We start from the raw sequence: 13,884 nt of genomic DNA, 5'->3' as shown, positions 1-13,884 counted from the left end.
ATGTTAAAGTAGACCTTTTATGTGCTGAAGTTTTTGACAACATTAAAGGTCAGAACAATGCTCTGATTGCATGAAGTGAAAAACCAGTGATACAGCAGAGGATAACCTAGATCACATCTGCATTTTGACACAAGACTCACAGTTCCAGAATGGTGCTGTTTGCCAGTGGTTGTTGTCATGGGTGAAACATGTCAGCCCGGGAAGGCTACACTCATCTCCCTTCTTCTGGCGCCTTTTTCCCTTCCGCTCCTTCTTCCTTCTCCGGTTCTCTTTGAACAGCTGCAGTTTGCCATCCACCTCCTGTGCTGCTTCTCTGTTCAGGGAGGAAGTTGGGCATGGCTGACTAAGAACAGTCTCTGTTTGGTTAGCAACAGCACTAGCAGTTTTTACATCTTTCTGGATTTTATAAGGGTGAAAGGATGAGAACAGGACCTTCTAGCTCGGCTTCCCCAGCTGTTAAGATAAGGTGTTCCCTTCAGCATGCATGAGAAAGGATGCACTGCTGCATTTAGGTTTTACTGGATCTTCTTAAAAAAATATTGACCAGTTTCTGATAATACTATTTTCATCCTTTTTCGATCCATAGGTTGAAGAAATATTATCCATAAACTTTCACAAGTTGGCCCAAAACTACTGAAAGTTTCTTGTGATAGCTTGCTACATGTGACCTTTTCTTCCCTTCGCCTCTCTCCACAAAAAATACAACAAAACCCAAACCAAAAAAACTCCTCAAATGCCCAAAACTACATTTATCCAGTTACCAAAAAGTCAACTGTGAGAATGAGAGGTTAATAATAGCCTTACTTGAAGGGATGAAGATGGCTCTTGAGTTTGTCTTGGGCCTTTACCCCTTTCTCTTTGTTGTAATAGCTACAGGGAAAAAAATTTAGGAATTATTAATTAATTACACTATTTTCAACACAAAACCAAAACAGAAATATACCATGGTTGACATTTTTTTAAGGAACTATATAGACTTAAAATTTTAACTTAATTTAAGGAAGTTCTATCTGTGTGATCCTATGCTAGGTTACAGCAGAACTACAGCTGGATTCAAACATGTTAGTAGAATACAAACATATGTAATCTTAAAATGTTAAAGTTTATCTTCTTGTGGTTCACAGTAGCTTCTACTCATATCTAACTAAAAAAGAGGCCTACAAAGGTCATAAATATCAATAAAGCTTTGTTTTTTTATTTTCAATCTCAAAATCCCTGGAAAATGCATAAGCCTTAGAAATTGGAGTAGCATTCAGTATTTAGTGCCACCTCTCTTACCTCTGTTTACTACAATCACATTCATCTGGTTTTCTTCTTTTTAGGTGGCCTCTAACTTCCCTCAAATTCTTAATTTTGTCTTGGAGAGCTTCAATCTGCAAACAGAACATTTCTGAGTCATAATTATTCTTTGAAAAGCTATCAGTGTAAAGACTTCACTGAGATTTTAAAATACCTCTTACCTCCTTATCAATGTAAGCCTTGTGATCCTTCCAGGCTCTGGCAGACTGGTACAGCTCCCTCTCACAGTGAATAGTGTCATTTGGAAGAATGAAACATCTGTAGATGTGAGTTTAAGAAATAGGAAAATGAAGGTCACTTGTTTCCCAGTTACCCACCCATTTTTTCCCATTTTTTCTCTTTCTTCCAACATTTCTAATCAATTTTTTTTATATTGTTAGTAAACAGATAAAAACTCTATGAGGTCTTCCTCTGTTGACTTAATAGTAACAATTGCTTTTATCTGTTTTCTCTGGAAAACTTGTCATCCACAACAGATGGTCTGTGCCTGCTAAGCAAAAAATTCAATACATTCTTATTCAATCAGAAATGAAATTGAAACTGAAGTAAAAATCTGCTCAGAGTTTAAAGCCCCTTGTTAATCAAATGTGCCATTGTTTATTTAACCACCAGCTGCTGAGAAATACGTTCTTCTTGCCACATGAATGTGGCTCATCTTCTCATCTTCCAGCATGCAAAACACTCAGGAAGAGAACATACAGTCAGAGGGCTGAAGATCAATATAATCAATAAAGACCAAGAAGAACCAAAGTTAGAGGAAGGAGTTCAAACACATCATTAAACAAAAAGTCTACAGAGCACTTGGGTTAAAAAACAGCACAATGACAAAAATATTCACAACTGTGTTTGAAAAAACAGCTCTAGCAAGAGGAAAAAAAAAAAAGCACAAGAAAGACTGAGGCAGTGGACTGAGACAAAATCCAGCAAAGTGCAGGCTGGGCTTTCAAAGTCACCATGCTGACAAACAGCAATTCCTAATTAGAGAAATATAATTTTATAGACAAAACTTTTCTCTGGGCTCTCCATCATAAGTTCTTTTAATTTTTGAGAAAATAACAGAAAAAAGATGTAGATGCTTATCTCTTCCAATGCTATCCAATTCTGGTTTTTTCTTCACTCAAAGAATTCTGAAAGTAATGCTGTTCTGTAAAGGTCAAAACACTTTATGGAGAAATCGTACTTTTTTCTGGAAAACTATTTTAAGCTTTAATAATTCCATGGCTGGAAATTATCAGTGTAAGAAAGGATAATTTCTCCTATTCAAAACTAAGCTTTGTGTTCTCCTAAAAAAAAAAAAAAAAAAAAAGAAAAGAGATAAACTCTATTTACATTTTACATATAATAAAAGAGATTCAAGAAAGTTTTTTTTTGCCTACATATTCCTGGATTTTAAAAGAAATCATAGTAACTTTTTAAAATTAAAAATAACTTTGAGATATTTGCCTTTTCATTCAGATTTAGTGTATCTTGAATAAACAGGTCTAATGTCTCTTGGCTAGTGCTAACAGCTGCAAGCAACTAAGCATTAAGAAACATGATGTAGCTGATCTAATCTGTCCCCATGTAGAGTGGGACTTCAGTCATTTCAGATGTAGGCCTCTGTGCTAAACTGCTAGTCTCAACTTTATAAAAAACAGCAGAAGCACCAGCTTAAGAGGGTGATTAATCCATCATAAGATTCATATTTTGATACAATGTATGAATTTCCCTCTGGAGATGCCTGCTTCTGTCTAGAAATAGAACCTAAACCAGAGGTCTCCAATTAAAATACAGGTACTAAATATAAATTATTCCACTTCCTAAAAAATGCAGCTCAGGTGTATCTAAAATCTATGATGTCAGTTTCAAATTCCTAAATATTGTACAGAGGGAGAAAGAGTACAGCTAGAAAATGAAGATTTGGTTTTAAGAAACAGAAATACCATACAGAGAAAGCAATCATACTTGTGTGTCACTCTGACAGAGCTGGGTTGACCCAAAGCATCAGTGCCATCAGCAACCATAGTGTCACGAGCAGCACTAGCAGTTTCCTCTCCTTCCTCCTCATTTCCAGCATTGTGACGTTTGGTGATCCTTCTGGTCTTCAACACCTGCAGCTCTTCCTCTTCCAGATTTATATCATAGATCTCACCTTCAAATTCCACAGACAAGGACCGGGTTTGGCGAGTGTGAACAAATCGAGGTTTGTATTCTGAACCAGAAGAAACATTCACAGTCAAATATATGTATATGTATATGTATATGTACATGTACATGTATATATGTAGGTACATGTGTATATACATGATCCGTGCCATGAACAAAAAACATATTCCAAAGAGAAGAATGCAGTTCAATAAAACCAGTTGATTTTTTTCTGTGACTTTACAGAAACTTATTTAATGTTTTTTGATACATTGTGCTCCACACTTCCATGAGTAGCATGAAATTTTGGTTGCTTCAAGGTTTGGATTTCAAGTTAGCCTGACCTTATGCTACAGTTAGCATCTAAATCTTCAAATAAAAAACAGTATCTCTGAAATCAGATATCTAGAAAGAGACACTAAAAAGAATCAGAGAACACAGGATTAGAAACCACTTTAGAAAATGAAATCATTCAGTACTGTGAAACAAGGCCACCATCTGTAAATTGGCATGTGACATATTAATGCATGCTTTAGAGTAGAAAATTAATTTTGAAAAGGTTGACACCTTTTCCATTTTAAAGGTAAGAATTTAGAGGGTAAGAATCCATCAGACATCAGTATCTGTATGCATCTACGTATATATGTATATATACTTCGACATATATGTACATGTACTTCGACATATACATCATCTGTATGTATGTGTGCAAGCCACAGACCACCAAAGAGTTGCTGTATTGCAGAGATACAGTGAGATTAATTTTGCCACTTTTACCCCTTGAAAGCTCTGAGCTTAGAAGGGTTACAGCTCTTTTAGTTACTGTGTATATGAGTAAGAATAACTAAGACAATTAACTCTTTTGAGAGGTCTTTAATTTCACGTACAAGAGAACCTCTGCTTGGTCTCCATCTGAAAGACCTTACTTATACTTTTTACTTCTTTTGCTAAAAGCACTTGACCCAAACCAAGATGATAAAACTGACAGTCAAGGCCAAAAAGCATGTTCTTTTGGTCCACACCAAAGCATGTTCTGTCTAGCAATGATGCCTTGCAAAACCACACACGTGGAGCTCTAGACATACAAAATTAAGCTTGTAAAAAGTCAGTTGTAGGGCATTTCCATTTGTTGCATTTATGCTGAGCACCCATATTACCTAAAAATAATTTATCTAGCAGAAAACAACAGCTGTAAGAAAGTATTGCCTTTGGCAGGCAGCATTGGTTCCTGTGAAGTTTTTATGCTAGTGTCTTTGAGAGACTCAGGCTGAGTCTTTCCTGCAAGAATCTTTTAAAGGAGAAGACAGTGATCCTCATTAACCTTTTCATTCAAACCAGCCTGTTCCAAACCTTTTCAGCAATCACCTGCTGTCAGGTGAAAAAGTCTCAGTCAAGGCAATGAGGACATTCATCTTCATCAACAGAAAAACTAGTTTCAAAGCATCTTTCTGGTCTGTAACCATAGTACTCTTTAATAAAATTGTGTAGAAAGATTCTTAGGGTCCGATGGGACAATTTCTTGCATTTGACAGCCTCTGATCATACTGCTTAGTAAACAAGTGGCTTAAAGGGTGGAATATAAAGGCATCTCATGCATGTGTCATCTGAAGACAAGCCTGAATTAGTAATTCCCTTAAAAATATTTCATCATTATGAGTCTTTCTCTGCTCTGTTCAGAGGAATGTTAAGGCTGATTTGGAGGAGGCAGAGAAGGGAAGAGATGTAAGAACATTGCAAAGAATTAAAGCATAACAAAACAACTTTTCCCGATGCCTCCTTCAGATGTTTTCCACTGTTCCCCTACTTTCTCTCCCCACGTAACTTGCTCCAGTCACAATCCCCTTTCAGCCCTTGCTGGTGACTTGGCAGCACCTCTTTCCAAGGTACACAGAAGGTATCTTCCCACAAAAATATCACTTGAGGGAATATTCCCCAGTTTGAGAATCACCCTGGCAGCCTGTGGCATGAACACTTTTCAGCAGAGCTCTGCCTGTACACACTGTGAGGTTCCTGAGGTCATTCTAAACAAATGGAAGAAATTAGATTAAGACAGTATTTAGGCCAAACAATGAGACAACTAAAGACAGACAATATTGTGGTTGAATGTACAAAGAACATCAGGGATTCTGGTTCACATCCACAGTGTGGGGGGCTTTAAATCAGGAAATATTCGGAATGATACTGACATTATTATCTAAGTTCATAGACATCTGTGCAGCACCTTCTAACTTTTGTGTTTCTCATACAACTTCACTAACTTCTTGCTTTGAAGACCCGTCTTAATTTTATTCCCCAGTCTTGTACTCTCCTGTTGAAGGGCAGGAGAACACAGCCTGCTCTTCAACAAATTCTAAAATCTGCTTCTATTGCTTCAGCTACAGAAATTCACTTGCATTGCTGGGCAGAGAGAAGAAAAATCGTGCTCCATTTAAAATAACAGCCTCTTCAAATAGGCTTCTTTTGTAGAAATCATTAGCAGAAACAAACCCAAGTACTACAGTCCTAAAACCCGCTTGTACAATCCCTTCAGCCACGCTCCACTAGAGGACACTGTGATCTCGCTCATGTCCCTGCGGGGATCCCGCTACAGGACGGGCAGGGCAGGGAGATATACAGAGAGAGCTGGACAGAGTTTCGGTCCGAAAGCAGCCCCGCCGCGCCTCGGGGAGCAGATGTGTACGGGGCATAACCAAACAGCGAGTGAATTCAGCCTTAGCCATGCAATTAAACGCTTTCCACGGCCACCTTGGCAGGCAGCAGCCCCGAATCACCGCGGAGGCCGCCGGGCTGTCTTGTGTGAGCTGCGCGAGAGGTGGCACCAGAGCATCACCGCCACCAGCGCCGCCCCGCAGCCTAAAGGCTGCTCCTCGCCCTGATCCAAGGGATAAATTGTTCTTGCTGCTGTTAGAATTACAGAACGGATGGGTTGGAAAGACCTAAAAGAATACCCAGTTCCAGCACCCCTGCCAAGGGAAGGAACACTTGCCGCTAGAACAGGTTGCGCAAAGCTCCGCCCAACCTGGCCTTGAACACATCCAGGGATGGGGAATCCCCTTCTCTGGACAACCCTCACAGTACTCATTTTCTTCCTAATATTTAACCCAAACCTACTCTGCCCAAGTTTAAAGCTATTTCCCCCTGTCCTATCGCTAAATGCCCTTGTAAAAAGTCCCTCTCCAGCTTTAGGCCCACTTTAGGTACTTATTACTGAGGCAATTATGCAGAACCTAACTACCAATTCTGGACATCTTCATTAGACACAAAGGTGAAAGCAAGAGCACACTGGTAGAAAAATGCTCTGCTAGCCATTTCCCCCTGCTCTCTGCCTCAGAGTCCAAGAGATCAAGTAACACTTACTTTGCACATTAGGGTTTCTCAGGAACTGTCTTTGATTTTTCCTTTGGGTCCTGCTGTTCCGGTAATCAGTGTCTCCACAGTTGCAGTCTTTGTCTTTGCCGCCGTAGCCCCGGGAGTGGAGGCTGCGCGTTCTCTTTCTGATGGCGAGGATGTCGCTCGACACCTTGCACTTGTGAATTCGAAGCTTGCCAGAAGCATCCTCTGTGCACTGCCACTTCTGCGAGAGAGAGACATGAAGGTGATTTCCCAGCAGCCTTCCAAACCCCTGCTGCTTTCAGGTAGACAAAGGAGACAGGTAAATTTATTTTTAAATTTAAGCAGTCCCTTTAATAGCGAACTGAGAAGGGAAATATTTTAGGGCAAAAATTCAGTCACATTCTCCACAATGTCTTTCTCATGCAAGGAAAACATAAGCTTGAATGAAATCACCTCAAATCTGCATAAAATATACAACCCAGACAAAAAAAAAACCAACAAAAACCAAACAAACAAACACACACACACAAACAAACACACACACATATATATATATATAAAAATCAAGAGTATCTAGACTACACACATCCCTGAAAAGAGCAAGTAAAAAGTCTTAATTTACTGAGTCAAGGAGTCGTGGCAAGGCAGTTTTCACCCACCCTTTTTCTTCTTTGATAAAAAAAAGTACTTTGTTCTGTGACTTGGATTTTCTAGCATGATTCAAGGAAAAAATTTTAAAAATCCCCAATCCACGGATGAGGAAGAACTGGTTCAGTTGTAGAGTGTTTTGGAAAGAAATGAACAAATTGTGGATGTAATCTATAGAAAAACACATAAACCATTCCCTACAGTCAGCAGATGCAAGCAAGGGGAAGAACCTTAGGGACAGTAAACAAGAAATTATCTTGGATAAACTCCTTTGGATTTATAAGTCATGAGATTTCTATGAGACTTGGGAGGAAAGGCCCTGCAAGGAGTACCTGTAAAAAGCATTTTATGTGTGCTGAATATCAGAGCAAATGTGGGAGAATGAAAGGAAACAGGTTTTTTTCCAGTTTGTCTGCACAATATCTGTCTGACTTAATTATCAACATCACTGAACCAGAAGATTCCAGGTGGATTTTTCCAGTGGATCCCATCATCTTCACATTTCAAATTAAAAAACAACTGGGACTTTAATTTCCTTTCCACATCATACTGTTTTAAAACCCCTAAACGTTATTTAAAAACAAAAAAATGGATAGGTGCTGAGAGAGCAGAGCACCATTGCCTACACCCAAAGCTTGCCATACATGGCACTCACAATACACTACACAAAATAAGAAGTCTGTGAAGATTTTAAGTCAGCAGTAGTCTGAATAACAATAGGTAGAACTAGAAACAGCTATGCTTATTTATAATTTTAATGCAACCATAATCAGTAAGTTTTGTTCTCTTTTGCATCTTAAGCCACAATGAACAGAGTTTGCATACAAAGCACTAAGCTTGGCTGGATATTGCAAAGAACAAAACTCAGTAATGCTGCTGGTAACTGGAACCTTTTAGCTGCATTTCAGTAAAGTTTCTCTGTACTGTGTCCTTTTTTTGGTTCCCATGACTGAATAGCATAAGTAGCTTTCTCTTGCCTCATTAATAATAACAAGACAGGTGAATGCTGGTCCTAATGGAGTTGCCAGCTTAATTTTTGAAATGGACACTAATATCAGAGCATGCACATTTCAGTAAGCTCCATTAACTAATGGCTGCTCTGGACTGTTTTGGAGATGCTGTCATGCTGACTGAAGAATGGAGAAAGAAAACTGAGCCTCAGGTAGATTTTGTGGCCTGATAACCTGAGGAATGAGCTGATGTGAATCTGAACCACAGCACCATGAGTGCACTCTCTGGCCTAACATGTGGGCTGAATTAAAGATGGATTCCATGCTGAGATCCTCCTGTGGATTGGCATGACTCTGATCTCAGAACAGTAAGCCATGTGTAAAAGGACCTTAATTTGAACAAGTCCAATAACTGGCAGAGAAATTACACTTGTGCCCAGACTTTCAGTGCAAAGGAACATCTGTAAGTGACAATGCAATTTTCTACAAGAAAAGGTGTCCACGAGCTGTAAAGCTTTGCAGATTTTGTTCTCCCATAGCATGTGCTCTCTTCCTTCTGCAGCAAGAGATGATTGTTACAGGATAAGAGTTGACTGCACCACTATATTTCCTGTCTTTATTGGGTACGTGTTACATTTATAAACATATGGCACTAGCTTTTAAGGAGTCTCAAAAGCAGCATTTTAAAGTAGAATAAGTATTCTCTTTGTCTCTTTGCATTAATCATAGCAAGAGGTTGTAGGAGTGACTTCAATAACCTTTTAGATCATTTTTAACAGTATTATGACTAACACTGAAACAACACGCTCTGTGTCTAGTACAAGCCAATAATAGTTCCCTATTTAAAACAGGGATTAAATGTGATTCATTTCCTCTTTTATTTTCCTTTTTAAAAATTTTCTTTTAAAAAAGTGTCATTATAAAGATGCTTTGGAGTTCTAAGATGGAATTTTCAGTCTAACTTTCCTGAATCCCTGCCCATGCCAGCGTAATCAGACACTAAGCATGCCTTATGCAGTTCAGTTGTAATGGTCCTTCTGCTCATCTTTAGATCTATAAAATGCCTTAATGCACATCAAGGAAGATTCTGACTGAATGCACTGCCCTGTCCCCTGTTTTCTACCTTCTTTCCCAGTTTGAATACCAAACTATTCTTTGAAGTTCAGGACTATTAATTTTGGTTTCTGGATCACCATTTCTCCATCAATTAAATAACCCCATTAGGTAACACAAGCTAAATATGTATTCATAAAAATTTAACTTGTATATGTTTTCTTATTTTCCCCATGTTTATCTTCTTTCTTACAGTGATATTTCACAAGACACTTAAGACAATCTAACAATTCACTGTTGCCATAGGAATATAGGATAATTCTTGCTTTTGGCTGCCTGCTGATTTAAGGACCCTTGCACTGATTTATTCCCACCTTGGTAGGAAAAAAGAGAACTAACTCAGAATTAAAAATCTCTAAAACAATAGTAGAGAAAAAACCAAGCCCCTGACATTTGGCTGCAATGAGCTGTTATATTGTTTCAGTCATGTTGTGAAACTTCATCTGTGTCAGCCTTTTTCCTTGTCATTGACTCATCTTTTCCTTCTTTCATCTCATTTCATCACCTACCCTCCAGCCACTATTTCTCTCTCACCTCAGTTCCCACCTCCAGTTCACATTCCTCCTCAATTTAGGTTCAGAGGGAAAGCAAAGGTGAAAAAGGATCTTTAATGCTTCCACACCAGTGGAGCCCTGACACCCCACACCTGGAACTTAGCCCACTAGGAGGAGCTTTGCTAGTTTACAGCCACCCTGAACCAAGGAGGGTTTGTTCTGCTATGCACTTGGAGCCTTGGCTGGGTTTGTGTGTGCTGGCTGCCAGCTCTTCCCAATGCCTTCCCTGCCCCCGTCAGCAAATTGCAAAGGAGCTTAGAAGAGATAAAAATGTCAAAGGACTGAGCAGCTAAGGACTTTGGGTTTGCCTTGTTTGAAAGAAACAGCCTGAGGGGCAATGTCATTTCTCTTCACAGCTCTCTGAGAAGGGAAAGCAGAGAGGGTGATGTGGATCCAGTGATAGGACATGTGGGAATGGTTCAAAGTTGTGCTGGGGAGGTTGATTGGACATTAGGATGCAGTTCTTTACCAAGAGAGTGGGCAAACACTGTACAGGCTTCCTGGAGATGGGGTTGTTGCCCCAAGCCTGTCAACGTTCAAAAGGCATTTGCAAAGTACTGCTAACGACACACCACGGAAGTGGCCCAGGAGCTGGACTCAATGATTGTTGTAGGTCCCTCCAACAGAAATAGTGCTATCCTATCCTATTGGGCTGATTTAAGCTGAGGTAGAGTTAATTTTCTTTACAGTGGCCGGTATGGGGCTGTTTTGGATTTGTGCTGAACACAGGGTTGATAATAAAGAGATGTTCTTGTTATTGCTGAGCCGGGCTTACACAGAGACAAGGCCTTTTCTCCTTTTCATACTGCCATGCTGGTGAGGAGCCTGGGGGGGGCTGAGAGGAGACACAGCTGGAAAAGGCAACCCCAACTGACCAAAGGGATATTCCAGACCATAGGACATCATACTCAGTATATAAAGTTAGGGAAGAAGGGAACATTTGGAGTCATGACCTTTGTCTTCCCAAGTCATATTACATGTGATGGAGTTCTGTTCTCCCAGGGATGGCTGAAAAACTGCCTGTCCCTGGGAAGGGGTGAATGAATTCCCTCTTGCTTTGCTTGTGTACACTGCTTTTCCTTTCCAAATCAAACTTTATCTCAACCCATGAGTTTTACAGCTTTTGCTCTTCTGATTTTCTCTTCAATCCCACTGGTAGGGGAGAGAGTGAGTGGCTGTGTGAGCTTAGTTGCTGGCTGGGGTTAAACCACTATACCTATCCTATCCTATCCTATCCTATCCTATCCTATCCTATCCTATCCTATCCTATCCTATCCTATCCTATCCTATCCTATCCTATCCTATCCTATCCTATCCTATCCTATCCTATCCTATCCTATCCTATCCTATCCTATCCTATCCTACCCTATCCTATCCTATCCTATCCTTCAGAAGTCAATCTGCTTTAATCTCGGCCAAACCTGAAGTTTAAACATGTAAGTACTTGTGCCTGTTCCTCAGTGTTGAGGCAAGCAAGGCAACAGTGCTGCAGCAGGAGTTTTTCCTTGGATAATGGCACTAGCATGATCACTTTCTTCTGGGGATAGAGGTTCGTCCTCATAATGACATTTCAAAGACAAAGGGTTGAACATGGGCTGGTTAAAAGGGATGGTTTGTCCTTGGTGGCTTTGCTTTGCCTTGCTACCTGGCATAGCTCCAGTTGTGACTTGCAGCTACATAAGGAAGACAACACCCATTGACTTCATAACTACCTGGGGTCTCAATTTCCTGGTATTAATCCATTGTGCCACAGCCTTACAATTAAGTATATTTCATTACTGATTATAATTAAGGCATAAAACTATATATTCAGAATGAATCATTGTGATGTGCTCTACTGTAAATAGCTACTTAGGCAGGACTCCCAATCAGCTTTGTGCAGTTAATAGACTGTGATAGATTTGAGACAGTTACAGCTCCCTTATATAGAGGGGAAATAAATTAGACAAGTCATGAAAAATGTCCCAACAGTAGGCAAGCTAAAGGTTTCTATGAAATGTAAACACCTAGTATTTGCAGTAGACACATCAGTGTTAAATACCTTGTCAGATTTTATCAAAAAGTTACGAAACCCCAAGAAACATGCAACCGGAAATATAACATAGCAGCAATATTTTTACAGGTGCTTTTTCATTTTTGTAATGTATGACTGACTTTTTGAGTATTATTGCTCAGCTTAGGGAATGTTAAGATAAGGCCTGAAAAATGAAGACTTCATGAATTTAAACATGTCCTCAAGATCTTATTTCCCTTTTTTCCTGTTTTAAAAGGTACGCTCTAAATTTAAAAACAGTATAGATGGAAATACCGTCACAGGCTGAATATGCGTGCACCATTTTCCTTCATTAGCAGCAACCAGACCTGAGGGAGTGCCAGGGGACTTGATGTGATAATGCTGGAAAAGGAGTCTGGTTCAGGGCTGTGCTACTGCAATCAGAGCTGTCTTGCTTTTGCTTTCTCTGGGCCATTAGAAGAGGCTGTGTCACACAACATATTGAAAAGTGCCCTGTAATTAGTTGTCTACGGTAAACAGTACAGAGCAGCAGCAGTTCATTTCTGCTGAACTGGACCTGAATACTGAGAAATGTTTGCTGGTTAAGGTCATGTCCTCTGTGCATTCCCATAGAGCAGAACTGAACCCTGGTCCTGACCAAGGCTCCTCAATGCCCCTAGAAATACTAATCTGTTGTTTCATCTCAGCAGTACTTCAACATTGCACATGAGTGCAGCTGTTTAACAGGGATGGATTGCCAGGTTCACTCAGGGAATTTGGAAGTGCTGTATTTTTGTGGAAAAAAAAAATTTCCTCCTCCATTTTAGAGCTGAGTAGATACTGCCTGAAATGGCAGGTTCCAAGTTTTGCACCACTCTCTCATAACCGAACCACTTTCTGTTGGATCATGCTCCAGAGTCTGACAACGTGAATATATTCAAAGGCAGTTATTTATATACAGCCTTAGCCCCTGAGAAGTGTTCCTAAAAAATGCAATGGTCGTGGTTCAACAGATACAAAGGAGTTTGTCCTACAAGAACTGATGGGCAGAAATGTATGACAGGCTTTAGAAATACTTTCAGATAAAGGCACAGGGATGGAACTGGAGGAAAAAAGGAATGAAGGAATTAATCACTAGATAACAGAAATAGCTATATAAAAATTAGCAATTTTGAGCTACATCACAAGCTTATGAAAAGAAAGAAAGAGAAAATTGCCCAGGAATTTTACAGACTACAAAATCTTGCATTCCTGCTGTATAGACAAGATTGATTTTAAGTGTCATAGTTATAGCAGTTCTCTAGTTTTAAAATATGCATGAACTGCATTGTCAGCTCTAGAAATGTAGGCACCTAGGTCATCACAGCAAATATTTCTCCTGCATAGCATTCTCTACCAAATCTATTAACTTGCCTGTAGTTACAGCTCAGCATCAAGAGACTTCTGTTGTTATCCAATAAACATCCACTATCAGGTGCAAACAAACAGTAGCTAATGAAAAGGACAAATTTAATCCTTTAGCTATAAATAGCAATACCAATAATAATCTGTTACTATTGTGTCATATACATTTAACTTGCAGAGGACTTAGCTTATATTCTATTTCACTGGATACTTTAAAATGGAAACTCTGCAAAAAGAGAACCACAAAGGAGTACTACAGAAAGTGTTAAAAATAATTCTTGCATAAACTGTGTTTTCTGTCTAGACATTTTTGGTACAGAGAGTTACTTTAATAAAGGTTTAAAGAATTTGCTTTGTTAAAAACTGTGCCACTCTACCAAAAAGGTCTTTAGAGAACACCAGTAAGATGATAGTGAAAATATTGAACACAGTTGTGCATTGAGAGAGATGAAACCAGCAAATCCAG

The 13,884-nt window shown here is 39.4% G+C and overlaps 1 protein-coding gene across 17 annotated transcripts in view; it reads right to left on the bottom strand.

The window, feature by feature from the left end:
- SULF1 (sulfatase 1) overlaps positions 1-13,884 on the bottom strand; it is a 185,162-nt gene that overhangs the window by 9,788 nt on the left and 161,490 nt on the right. For all 17 annotated transcript variants that reach the window (XM_059861906.1, XM_059861952.1, XM_059861897.1 and 14 more), the window contains 6 exons: positions 6,781-6,997; positions 3,244-3,490; positions 1,461-1,557; positions 1,279-1,373; positions 805-870; positions 141-313 (listed from right to left, as the gene is read on the bottom strand). In XM_059861906.1, the coding sequence (XP_059717889.1) occupies positions 141-313; positions 805-870; positions 1,279-1,373; positions 1,461-1,557; positions 3,244-3,490; positions 6,781-6,997 (895 nt within the window). The remainder of the gene's footprint in view (positions 1-140; positions 314-804; positions 871-1,278; positions 1,374-1,460; positions 1,558-3,243; positions 3,491-6,780; positions 6,998-13,884) is intronic.

The sequence above is a fragment of the Haemorhous mexicanus genome, chromosome 1 (assembly GCF_027477595.1).
Source record: "Haemorhous mexicanus isolate bHaeMex1 chromosome 1, bHaeMex1.pri, whole genome shotgun sequence".
Taxonomy (NCBI): domain Eukaryota; kingdom Metazoa; phylum Chordata; class Aves; order Passeriformes; family Fringillidae; genus Haemorhous; species Haemorhous mexicanus.
The sequence above is the reverse complement of the archived record's forward strand: the minus strand, read 5'-3'. Positions and strand labels throughout refer to the sequence as shown.